The sequence below is a fragment of the Corythoichthys intestinalis genome, chromosome 22, assembly GCF_030265065.1.
Source record: "Corythoichthys intestinalis isolate RoL2023-P3 chromosome 22, ASM3026506v1, whole genome shotgun sequence".
Classification (NCBI taxonomy): Eukaryota; Metazoa; Chordata; class Actinopteri; order Syngnathiformes; family Syngnathidae; genus Corythoichthys; species Corythoichthys intestinalis.
The window spans coordinates 29,341,929-29,355,237 of NC_080416.1; the positions used below are offsets into that span (position 1 = coordinate 29,341,929).

Genomic DNA, 13,309 nt, shown 5'->3' on the forward strand with positions numbered 1-13,309 from the left:
CAGTCTTGATTCTTGGTTAAAAGCAAAGAAACTGTGCAGGTAGCATTTGTTTCGCGTAAATATTGCGAATTATGAGGCTAGTCAGTTACGAAAATTAGTGGCCTCCATGTGTAAAAAAGAAAATTCCTGTGAATGAATGCTTCAATCACGCATGCATGGTAAGAAAAATATAATATTTACCTTGAATCCTCGAACAAATTACTCCTGAGACAATCCTTCCTGTTTGTATGTGGTACAGCTTTCGTAGTCAAATCCAATCGAAAGTAAATCCAAGCTTAAATCCTAAATGAGCATGTGCCGTCTTCGGCTATTAGTAAATGAAGCTCGGCTCCTTCTGATCAGGCGTGATGCGAAGAATGACAAAGTGTCAGGTCAATAGATTTTTGAAGTCTATGTGGCGATATAAAATATATCGATTCATGGGTCGGGAAAAAATTCTACAATATTCTACAAGTAATAAAAAGAAAAACAAGCTCTTTTCATCCTTCTGCTGTGATTTGGAAAGAGTTTATCACTAGTAGACGTCCAATCCATTTCAACTGGGAGGCTGGAAGCGAATTAATATAAACAATGGCGGCTAGGAGTGGGAACCTCTTGGTACCTCACGATACGATACGATTTGCGATACAAAGCTCGCGATAACAATGATCTGACGATATGGCGATACAACGATTATCGATACATTGGTCAGGAAATTATTCTAGAATATTCTGCAAACAACTAATAAACAGAAAAACAAGCTTCTGCTGTAAATTGGAATGAGTTTATCACTAGTAGAAGTCCAATCCATTTGAACTGGGAGGGTGGCAGTGAATGAACATTTGTTCATTCGCGGCCATTTAAGGTAATTTACCTGTTGATTTTCAGTTATTTCCTGTTGATTTGGGGGTATTTTATGGGTCACTTCCTGTTTATTTTGAGTTACAGAACAGGAAGTGACCTGGGAATAACCCAAATGAATAGGCAGTGACTCAAACTCAACAGGAAATGACCTGTAAATGCTCTGGTTTCGAATGAACGAACGTTCCCAGTCTAAATGGATTCGGCGTCGTGCACCATCAATGCAGCCTTAGAGTTAACTGAGACACTATTATGGTGGAAGATTTTGGTAGGTAGATTTATTTTTTTAGACATTGACAGCTTTTTAAAACGATATCTCGATTCTTGGCAGGAGCATATCGATAACTTTTTGGCATACAAAGTATCATGATATATCACCATTTCGATATTTTGTCACCCCTAATAGCTGCCACTTCAAACAGATTGGACGTCTGTGGCCGTCAGTGGCTGCCCATTCCAGGCAATAAGTTAATGTCGAGGCATCTAACGTCATTTCCTGTTTATTTTCAGTCACTTCCTTTTCCTTTTGGGACATTTACAGGTCACCTCTGTTGATTTTGGGTGACTGAAAAGGAAGTGACTCAAGAATGTCCCCAAATCAATAGGAAGTGACTCAAAATGAACAGGAAATAACTGGTATATACTTGTAAATGCCCACAAAAGACTGGCTGTGAATACTCTGGCAGTGTGAAATGGACTAGAAGCAATTTTCTTGAATTTTCTTCTTCTTTTCACACAGGTGACAGACAACACTTTGGTTCAACTGTCCATCCATTGCCCCCGTCTGCAAGCTTTGGTAAAATCTTTCCTTACTTCTTTGACTTCCATCCAGGGTTGCCAGATGGGAAAGACCGTTTCAAGCCCAATCACACAGTAGAACCCGCCCAGTTCAATAAAAACAGCCCAAATTACAACCTTCCGTTGAAGATGAGATGTTACCTTAATGCAATTCAATGTACACTCACCGGCCACTTTATTAGGTACACCTGTCCAACTGCTCGTTAACACTTAATTTCTAATCAGCCAATCACATGGTGGCAACTCAGTGCATTTAGGCATGTAGACATGGTTTAAGACAATCTCCTGGAGTTCAAACCGAGCATCAGTATGGGGAAGGAAGGTGATTTGAGTGACTTTGAACGAGGTATGGTTGTTGGTGCCAGAAGAGCTGGTCTGAGAATTTCAGAAACTGCTGATCTACTGGGATTTTCACGCACAACCATCTCTAGGGTTTACAGAGAATGGTCTGAAAAAGAAAAAATATCCAGTGAGCGGCAGTTCTGTGGGCGGAAATGCCTTGTTGATGCCAGAGGTTAGAGGAGAATGGCCAGACTGGTTTGAGCTGATAGAAAGGCAACAGTGACTCAAATAACTACCCGTTACAACCAAGGTAGGCAGAAGAGCATCTCTGAACAAACATTACGTCGAACTTTGAGGCAGATGGGCTACAGCAGCAGAAGACCACGCCGGGTGCCACTCCTTTCAGCTAAGAACAGGAAACTGAGGCTACAATTTGCACAAGCTCATCGAAATTGGACAATAGAAGATTGGAAAAACGTTGCCTGGTCTGATGAATCTCGATTTTGCTTCGACATTCGGGTGGTAGGGTCAGAATTTCGCGTCAACAACATGAAAGCATGGCTCCATCCTGCCTTGTATCAACGGTTCAGGGTGGTGGCGGTGGTGTAATGGTGTGGGTAATATTTTCTTGGCACTCATTGGGCCCCTTGGTACCAATTGAGCATCGTTTGAACGCCGCAGCCTACCTGAGTATTGTTGCTGAGCATGTCCATCCCTTTATGACCACAATGTACCCAACTTCTGATGGCTACTTTCAGCAGGATAATGCACCATGTCATAAAGCTGGAATCATCTCAGACTGGTTTCTTGAACATGACAATGAGTTCACTGTACTCAAATGGCCTCCACAGTCACCAGATCTCAATCCAATAGAGCATCTTTGGGATGTGGTGGAACGGGAGATTAGCATCATGGATGTGCAGCCGACAAATCTGCACCGTGTGATGCCATCATGTCAATATGGACCAAACTCTCTGAGGAATGCTCCCAGCACCTTGTTGAATCTATGCCACGAAGAACTGAGGCAGTTCTGAAGGCAAAAGGGAATCCAACCCGTTACTAGCATGCTGTAGCTAATAAAGTGGCCAGTGAGTGTATATCATTATCAGAAAAAAATGAATAAATCTACAAATTGTAGATCTTGCGGTTCCATCAACAAGCATTATGGGAAATGCACATTTCAATGGCGTACCGCACGCAACGCGTCACTTTTGATTATTAATATTTATGACGTTAGCAACTGTTGCTAGGTGGGTCAAGCTCGGGTTTGTCCCTCATGCTAAATAGATATAAATAGAGTGAGATGTTTACCGAGCTAAACCTGCCAATTCTGTCTGAAAATGATGTGCTTGGTGCCAAATTCACTGGTAAAGATGTGGAAGAACATACAAATGCTCAGTTGAAGAGATGGCTTGAGTGTCAAGGGCTGAAAAAGACTGGAAAAAGAGCCGACCTGATCCAAAGGTAGCTTTTTTTATCGACACTTTTTTCTTGTGTGCATTGCCTTACACCAATGACAATGACATTCTCCTGTTTCAACGATCTGTCCTTTACCACCATATGCCCCGTCTTTCTTATATATTATATCCTCTGGTTGTCTTACCTCTCTGACCGTTCTTGGGGGAATTAACATTGCTATTTTTGTGTAGTAATCGCAAATGCTACTCAGTGACAGCCAACAAAAACATTTCATTCTTTCATTAATAACAAATCTTCATTCCATAATTTCTTTATACTTCCCCCTTACTACAGTTGTTTTTTTACAACAGAAAAGGAAAACAGTGGCAGTCAGATACCATTTTAATTTTATTCTGGTCATTCTTTATCAGACAGAAGCAGCACGGCAAAATGCCACGCTAAACAATAAGTAAAAATATCAAAATGGCTTACCTCTTCGTCCACTGTAGGACCATGGCCCCCAACAAAATGTTTACAGCAAATGAAGGTGGATGGCTTAACCTTGCTGGCGTTAAACTGGTCTTTTGGAAGTCCGCGCAAGTTGATCTATTCTTCACCATTTTCATTATTTTCCTCCGAGTTTTGGGTTTCAGGAAACGTATAAAGAAAACATCCCTCATATGTCGTAATATCTAGAGTCGTTTCTACAAGTTCCATAGCAGCAGTGTTTACTCGGCATGTTCTTTTTTTTTGTAAGATTACCGGCAGAAAACAAGCAGTACTAACATTACCATGGGTTGTATGTGAGAGTGCTTCTATGTTGACCCACTTCCAGTTTACAATGGTGACGTCGCAGTCTAAAAATTGCATTCGTGTGGTACGCTATTGAGATTAGTGTCGAAAGCAAAAGCAAATCCACCTGTCATGAGGAATTCGAAACAATCCAACATACACAACAATACATAACAAAAAGGAAGTTGCAACAATAACACATTAAATATCATTTTTAGAATTATTTGTTTTTTAAATATTTGGTATTATTATTTAAAGATGATTTTTATTTTATTTTTAAACTACAGTCCATCTTACACATTTTATTGTGAATTATTTTGAAGAATTTGACTCTACCAACAAATCAGAAACGGCATGCAGTTCATGTGCTAAAATTCCAGATAGCAATGCAACTGAACTTCAAGGTGAAGACGTACATGTTTCACTGTTAAAACTAATCAAGACCCTTCCTTCCAAAACCGCCAAATGTGGTCCAAAGAAGCCCAAATTTGATCAACCCGCTCAAAGCATTTTCTTCCTGTTCCGAGTCTTTGGAAATAGCTGTCCAATCTGGCAACACTGCTTCCATCCTCCCTTCCTCCCTCTCTCCCTATCTTCCTTCAGTGGGTACATTTGTTTTAAGCTGGCATTTCTTCCCATTTGCTGCCTCCGCGCAGTCGCTGTCCCACTGCGAGCTGATCACGGACGACGGCATCCGGGCGCTGAGCGTGAGCACGTGCGGCCAGGAGCGTCTACGCGTGGTGGAGCTGGACAACTGCCCGCTCATCACCGACGTTACCCTGGAGCACCTGAAGAGCTGCCACCGCTTGGAGCGCATCGAGCTCTACGACTGCCAGCAGGTTACCAGGGCCGGCATCAAGCGCATACGGGTAATTTGCTAAGCTAACTAATGCGTCCCTACCTGACATTCCTTTAAGAGATAGTAAAACCACAACCACTCGTTGGTGTAAATGCTATTAGTGATGTATGATATGGACGAAAAAAAAACGAAATCACAGTGTATGACTTTAACTTTTTTTTTTTTTTGTATTATACTGCTGCAAATACAGTGGGGCAAATACGTATTTAGTCAACCACCAATTGTGCAAGTTCTCGTACTTGAAAAGATAAGATAGGCCTGTAATTGTCAACATGGGTAAACCTCAACCATGAGAGACAGAATGTGGAAAAAAAAACAGAAAATCACATTGTTTGATTTTCAAAGAATTTATTTCCAAATTAAAGTGGAAAATAAGTATTTGTTCACCTACAAACGGGCAAGATTTCTGGCTGTCAAAGAGGTCTAACTTCTTCTAACGAGGCTCCACTCGTTACCTGTATTAATGGCACCTGTTTTAACTCATTATCGGTATAAAAGACACCTGTCCTCAACCTCAGTCAGTCACACTCCAAACTCCACTATGGGCAAGACCAAAGAGCTGTCGAAAGACACCAGAGACAAAATTGTAGACCTGCACCAGGCTGGGAAGACTGAATCTGCAATAGGTAAAACGCTTGGTGTAAAGAAATCAACTGTGGGAGCAGTTATGAGAAAATGGAAGACATACAAGACCACTGATAATCTCCCTCGATCTGGGGCTCCATGCAAGATCTCACCCCGTGGCGTCAAAATGATAACAAGAACGGTGAGCAAAAATCCCAGAACCACACGGGGGGACCTAGTGAATGACATACAGAGAGCTGGGACCACAGTAACAAAGGCTACTATCAGTAACACAATGCGCCGCCAGGGACTCAAATCCTGCACTGCCAGACGTGTCCCCCTGCTGAAGTACACGTCCAGGCCCGTCTGCGGCTCACTAGAGAGCATTTGGATGATCCAGAAGAGGACTGGGAGAATGTGTTATGGTCAGATGAAACCAAAATAGAACTTTTTGGTAGAAACATAGCTTCTTGTGTTTGGAGGAGAAAGAATAAAGAATTGCATCTGAAGAACACCATACCCACTGTGAAGCATGGGGGTGGAAACATCATGCTTTGGGGCTGTTTTTCTGCAAAGGGACCAAGATGACTGATCTGTGTAAAGGAAAGAATGAATGGGGCCATGTATCGAGAGATTTTGAGTGAAAATCTCCTTCCATCAGCAAGGGCATTGGAGATGAGACGTGGCTGGGTCTTTCAGCATGACAATGATCCCAAACACACAGCCAGGGCAACAAAGGAGCGGCTTCTGAAGAAGCATTTCAAGGTCTTAGAGTGACCTAGCTAGTCTCCAGATCTCAACCTCATAGAAAATCTGTGGAGGGAGTTGAAAGTCCGTGTTGCCCAACGACAGCCCCAAAACATCAATGCTCTAGAGGAGATCTGCATGGACGAATGGGCCAAAATACCAGCAACAGTGTTTGAAAAGCTTGTGAAGAGTAAATTCTTTTGAAATTAAACAATGTGATTTTCTGTTTTTTTTTTTTTTTCACATTCTGTCTCTCATGGTTGAGGTTTACCCATGTTGACAATTACAGGCTTCTCTAACATTTTCAAGTGGGAGAACTTGCACAATTAGTGGTTGACTAAATACTTATTTGCCCCACTGCGAGTATTTGAACACATGAGAAAATCAATGTTAATATTTGGTACAGTAGCCTTTGATTACAATTACAGAGGTCAAACATTTTCTGTAACTTTTCACGAGGTTTGCACAGACTGCACCAAGGATATTGCACTACTGCTCCTCACAGATCTTCTCTAGATCAATCAGTTTCTGGACTGTCACTGAGAAACACTGCACACATTTTCAATTAGGTTTGGGTCTGGAGACCCCTCCAGAACCTTGATATGCTTTTTACCAAGCCACTCCTTGGTAATTTTGCCTGTCTGCTTCAGGCCATTGTCATGTTGGAAGACCCAGTCACTACCCATTTTCAATGCTATAACTGAGGGTCGGAGGTTATTCCACAAAATCTCACAATACATGGCCCTGGTCATCCTCTCCCTAATACAGTGCAGTCTTTCAGTCCCATGTGCAGAAAAACACCCTCAAAGCATGATGCTACCAACCCTATGCTTCACAGTAGGGATGGTGTTCTTGGGATGGTACTCATCATTCATCTTCCTCCAAACACTATGAGAGGAATTAAGATTAAACAGTTCCATTTTTATCTCAATGACCACATGACTTTCCCCCATGACTCCTCTGCGTCATCCAAATGGTCATTGGCAAACTTAAAACAGGCCAGGACATGTGCTGATTTAAGTAGGGGAACTTTCCGTTCCATGCATGATTTGAAACCATGACGTCTTAGTGTATTAACAATAGTAACCTTGGAAGTGGTGGTCCCAGCTCCTTTCAGGTCATTGACCAGCTCCTCCGGTGTAGTTCTTGGCTGATTGATTCCTCACCATTCTTAGGATCATTGAAACCCTACGAGGTAGATCTTGCATGGAGGAGTCCCAGTCCGAAGGAGATTGACAGCATAGGCGGAGTTTGACTGTTGTGGCCGGGGGGGGGGGGACATGTTGATGACCCTGAAACGCGGTGTCAGCAATAAAATTTACTTGCAAGTAGGGCTGCAGCTATCGAATATTTTTGGTAATCGAGTATTCTACTGCAAATTCCATCGATTAATCGGATAAAACATTTTATTTAGATAAAGAGCAATTATACATATATATGAGAAAATAAGACATTTCACCTAATATTGAACCATTTTTAGGCAATCAATGTCTTTATTCTAGATGTACATTTTGAAAACGGTAGGGCTGCAGCTATCGATTATTTTAGTAGTCGATTAATCGATGAACTAGTTAGTTTGAATAATCGAGTAATCAGATAAACATTAAAAAATCAAAATACCTGAGCCTAAAACGGGATAAAAAAAGAAATCAGGATCTATGTACGACAAAAGAACAATTGGCTAACTTACATAGCAAAAGTAAAATGCTATAAAATGCTAACTTTTTTTTTTAATTTTTTTTTTTAACAATGCTCTTAACAAATGGTTCAGACACATAGTCCAACAAAAACTGGGTAAATATACCTTTAAACTAAATTACGGCTGCATTTAAAAAAACATTAGCTGAAACAAAACCTAGCTTATCTTGGTCTTAACAGGGAGCAGCTGGATTTGGCCATGTAAAATGAGGCAGACTAGAGGGCAGTGTATCCACCCAAATCAATAAAACTAATTGCAAACACTTTCAAAAACAAACCATTACAACTCCACTTTAATTAACCGAATTCTCGAAGCAGCAAAATTTAATTCGAATCTTTTTTTCTAATCGAATACTCGAGTCAATCGATTAATCGCTGCAGCACTACTTGCAAGATCTATCCTCAGTTAGTAGCTTAGCCCATGCTTGTATCCAATTTAATGCCATGCTTTTCCAGTCACTCACACCCTTGAATATGGTACCCCGATTGTGGCTATGTTGTACAATTAGTGTCTTTAGTGGAGAAACTGAAACTCCGCTCACCATTCTGGCGGTGCGCTCCAGCGTTTCATGGTCCACATCTTCAATCCTTGGTTGTCACTCAGTAGTTGTTGTCGCTTTTGAAAGCTTAAGTTAGAAAAAAACTATATAAATCCACCTTGTTTCTTCTGTCCACAGGTGGTTTTGGCTAAGCAAAACAAATGACCGTCTCTAAGGTGCTAGTCACATGATCTGTTCGAAAATTATTTTTGACCCATTATAAAAATATTTTTTTGGTTCATTTCATTCATTCGTTTGTTTTATTGCTTTACAACTTTTATAGACAACATTTTACCGGCAAAGTCTTAATTTTAAATTTATGTAATGCAAAGTCATTTACATGCAATGACAATTTCAGCCACCGCGTATGATTGACAGTCATGTTTGGCTTCTTTCATTTTGTAATAATTGCTCCAAAGGTAGATCTTATATCACCAAGTTGCTTGGCAATTGCCCCGTAACCCTTTCCAGCCTTGTAGAGGTCTAAAAATCTGTCCCTGGTGTCTTTGGACAGCTCTTTGGTTTTGACCATGTTAGTAATTGGAGTCTACCTAATTGTATGGGGTGGACATGTGTTTACAGTGGGGCAAATAAGTATTTAGTCAACTACTAATTGTGCAAGTTCACCCACTTGAAAATGTTAGAGAGGCCTGTAATTATCAACATGGGTAAACCTCAACGATGAGCGTAAGAATGGGGGGAAAAAAAACAGAAAATCACATTGTTTGATTTTTAAAGAATTAATTTGCAAATCATGTTGGAAAATAAATATTTGGTCAATACCAAAAGTTAATCGCAATACTTTGTTATGTAAACTTTGTTGGCAATAACGGAGGCCAAACGTTTTCTGTAACTTCACAAGTTTTTCACACAATGTTGCTGGTATTTTGGCCCATTCCTCCATGCAGATCTCCTCTAGAGCAGTGATGTTTTGGGGCTGTCATTGGGCAACACGGACTTTCAACTCCCTCTGCAGATTTTCTATGGGGTTGAGACCTGGAGACTAGCTAGGCCACTCCAGGACCTTGAAATGCTTCTTACGAAGCCACTCCTTTGTTGCCCTGGCTGTGTGTTTAGGATCATTGTCATGCTGAAAGACCCAGCCATATCTCATCTTCAATGCCCTTGCTGATGGAAGGAGATTTTCACTCAAAATCTTTCAATACATAGCTCCATTAATTCTTTCCTTTACACAGATCAGTTGTCCTGGTCCCTTTGCAGAAAAACAGCCCCAAAGCATGATGTTTCCACCCCCATGCTGCACAGTGGGTATGGTGCAATTCAGTATTCTTTTTCCTCCAAACACGAGAACCTGTGTTTCTACCAAAAAGTTCTATTTTGGTTTCATCTGACTATAACACATTCTCCCAGTCCTCTTCTGGATCATCCAAATGCTCTCTAGCGAACCGCAGACGGGCCTGGACGTGTACTGGCTTCAGCAGGGGGACACGTCTGGCAGTGCTGGATTTGAGTCCCTGGCGGCACATTGTACTACTAATAGCAGCTTTTGTTACTGTGGTCCCAGCTCTCTGTTGGTCATTCACTAGGTCCCCCCGTGTGGTTCTGGGATTTTTGCTCACCGCTTTTGTTATCATTTTGACGCCACGGGGTGAGGAGGGAGTTGAAAGTCCGTGTTGCCCAACGATAGCCCCAAAACATCACTGCTCTAAAGAAGATCTGCATGGAGGAATGGGCCAAAATACCAGCAACCATGTATGAAAAGCTTGTGAAGAGTTACAGAAAACGTTTGGCCTCCGTTATTGCCAACAAAGGGTACATAACAAAGTATTGAGATGTACTTTTGGGATTGACCAAATACTTATTTTCCACCATGATTTGCAAATCAATTCTTTAAAAATCAAACAATGTGATTTTCTGTTTTTTTTTTCCACATTCTGTCTCTCATGGTTGAGGTTTACCCATGTTGACAATTCCAGGCCTCGCTAATATTTTCAAGTGGGAGAACTTGCACAATTAGTGGTTGACTAAATACTTATTTGCCCCACTGTATATGCAGTTAACCACCTCAAACAGGTCAAAAAGTCTACCTCCACTCCACTTATTCATTAGACTTCTTAAAGGCAACTAACAGGTCTTTGAAGCTCACAATTCTAGCTAATAGACAGGTGTTCAAATCCTTTTTTGCAGCAGTATAATACAAATAAATTGTTAAAAAACCATACACTGTGATTTCTGGATTTTTTTCCCTTTAGGTTGTCTCACACAGTGGAAAATTTCAAACCTGCCTATCATTTCTAAGCGGGAGAACTTGCAAAATTGCAGGGTGTTCAAATACTTCTTTTCCTCACTGTATCTTAAAATGACATGGAAGTGAAGCAAAATGAACTCATTGCCTGCCATTGACGACGATAGACGTCCAATTCACTTATACTGGAAGGACTGGCTGTGAATGCTCATCTTCCAGTGCCATTGACAGCGCTCGACGTCCAATCCATTTTGACTGGGAACTTTAATTCGCCCCTCTTAATCAAAATGGATTGGACGTCGAGCCATGGACTTCACTATCAGTTGATGGGACATGGCGCTCGGGGCCGATCCGTAGGGGGCCTATTTTAAAAACTCAAAATTCAAATATTTTCAAAACCAAAGCTGGCTAGCGACCTAAAACCAATACAGTCACCTCCCTTAGGCATATATGAGTCTCCATGAGCAGCGACGTCAAAAAATTCAGTCGTTCCCTATTAAAATCCTGATTAATTTTTTTATACAAGTATAAAAAAAACTTAAAATGGTTATAAAATTCTCAGATTTTACACTTGATGCACAAAAATCACCAAATGCAGATAGAGTCAACTATATTTTCTGGATCAATAGCAATATTTAACATGTAGGTTTTTGCCCAAAATAGCAATTTAATTTTCAAGTTTTCAACAGCTAATAAATCACTCAGTTTTCACATCAGAAGCTTAATACTTGAGGAAAGCATGCAGAATCATCTAATTTTACTCAACAAAAGCAAAATTTCCATTTTTCTATAAAGAATCATAACTTATTTAGTTTGAATTTAGCTATTGTGTAGAGTAGGGTTCACTAAATCCGGACCTCGGTGCCACTTTTCCTGTCGTGTTTTCCATGTCTCCCTCCTGCAACACACCTGAATCAAAATAATCAGGATCATTGTCAGGCTTCTGGAGAAGTTGCTGATGACATAATCATTTGATTCAGGTGTGTTAGGGGAGAGAGACGTGGAAAACGCGACAGGAAAAGTGGCACCAAGGTCCGGATTTAGTGAACCCTGGTGTATCGATACAAAATCTAACATGGCGGCCGTCACGAAACAAAGAGCTTTTTAAGTTGAAAATTCTTGTAAATAAATGTTTAAATCATCAATTTCTAAAGATATGAGCGTAATACAGTCTGGATTCTTGGTTAAAAGCAAAAATTGGGCAGTTATCGTTCATTTTACGTAAATATTTCAAGCAAAAGGTCCGGTATTGTGTAATCCAACATGGCGGCCGTCACGAAAAAAATGAGCTTTTTAAGTTGAAAATTCTTGTAAATAAATGCTTAAGTTGTCAAATTTCTATAGATATGAACGTAAAACAGTCTAGATTCATGGTTTAAAAACATAAAAACGGGAAGTTATCGTTAATTTTACGTAAATATTTCAAGCAAAAGTTATGGTATTGTGTAATCCAACATGGCAGCTGTCATGAAATGAAGAGCTTTTTATGTTGAAATTTCTTGCAAATAAATGCCTAAATTGCGGAATTTCTATGGATATGAACGTAAAACAGTCTAGATTCTTGGTTAAAAGCAAAAATTGGGCAGTTATCGTTCATTTTACGTAAATATTTCAAGCAAAAGGTCCGGTATTGTGCAATCCAACATGGCAGCTGTCACGAAACGAAGAGCTTTTTAAGTTGAAAATTCTTGTAAATAAATGCTTAAATCGCGGAATTTCTATAGATAAGAACGTAAAACAGTCTGGATTTTTTGTTAAAAGCAAAAAACGGGCAGTTATCGTTCATTTTACGTAACTATTTCAAGCAAAAGTTCCGGAACTGTGAAATCCAACATGGCGGCCGTCACAAAACAAAGAGCTTTTTATGTTGAAATTTCTTGCAAATAAATGCCTAAATTGCGGAATTTTTATAGATATGAACGTAAAACAGTCTAGATTCTTGGTTAAAAGCAAAAATCGGGCAGTTATTGTTCATTTTATGTAAATATTTCAAGCCAAAGTTACGGTATTGTGTAATCCAACATGGCGGCTGTCACGAAATGAAGAGCTTTTTATGTTGAAATTTCTTGCAAATAAATGCCTAAATTGCGGGATTTCTATGGATATGAACGTAAACAGTCTAGATTCTTGGTTAAAAGCAAAAATTGGGCAGTTATTGTTCATTTTACATAAATATTTCAAGCCAAAGTTACGGTATTGTGTAATCCAACATGGCGGCTGTCACGAAACAAAGAGCTTTTTAAGTTGAAAATTCTTGTAAATAAATGCCTAAATGGCGGAATTTCTATCGATATGAACGTAAAACACTCTAGATTCTTGGTTAAAAGCAAAAAACGGGCAGTTATCATTCATTTTACGTAAATATTTCAAACCAAAGTTACTCTAATTTTATCCATTGACTTTTTTTCCACATTACAAATTGCATGCATGGTGCTATTTAATATAATAATTAACTTGAATCCTCGACCAAATCACTCTTGAGACACTCCTGCCTGCTTGTACAGCGTGCAGTAAAACCTTCATCCTCTTTCCATCTAAATCCAGCGTTAGAACGCAGTGTGTGTTTGAGTTTATCACAGTGAAAGC

At 40.0% G+C, this 13,309-nt stretch overlaps 1 protein-coding gene across 1 annotated transcript in view; it reads left to right on the top strand.

The window, feature by feature from the left end:
* fbxl2 (F-box and leucine-rich repeat protein 2) overlaps positions 1–13,309 on the top strand; it is an 80,326-nt gene that overhangs the window by 61,516 nt on the left and 5,501 nt on the right. The window contains exons 12-13 of the mRNA XM_057827957.1: positions 1,580–1,636; positions 4,767–4,979. Coding sequence (XP_057683940.1) covers positions 1,580–1,636; positions 4,767–4,979 — 270 coding nt within the window. The remainder of the gene's footprint in view (positions 1–1,579; positions 1,637–4,766; positions 4,980–13,309) is intronic.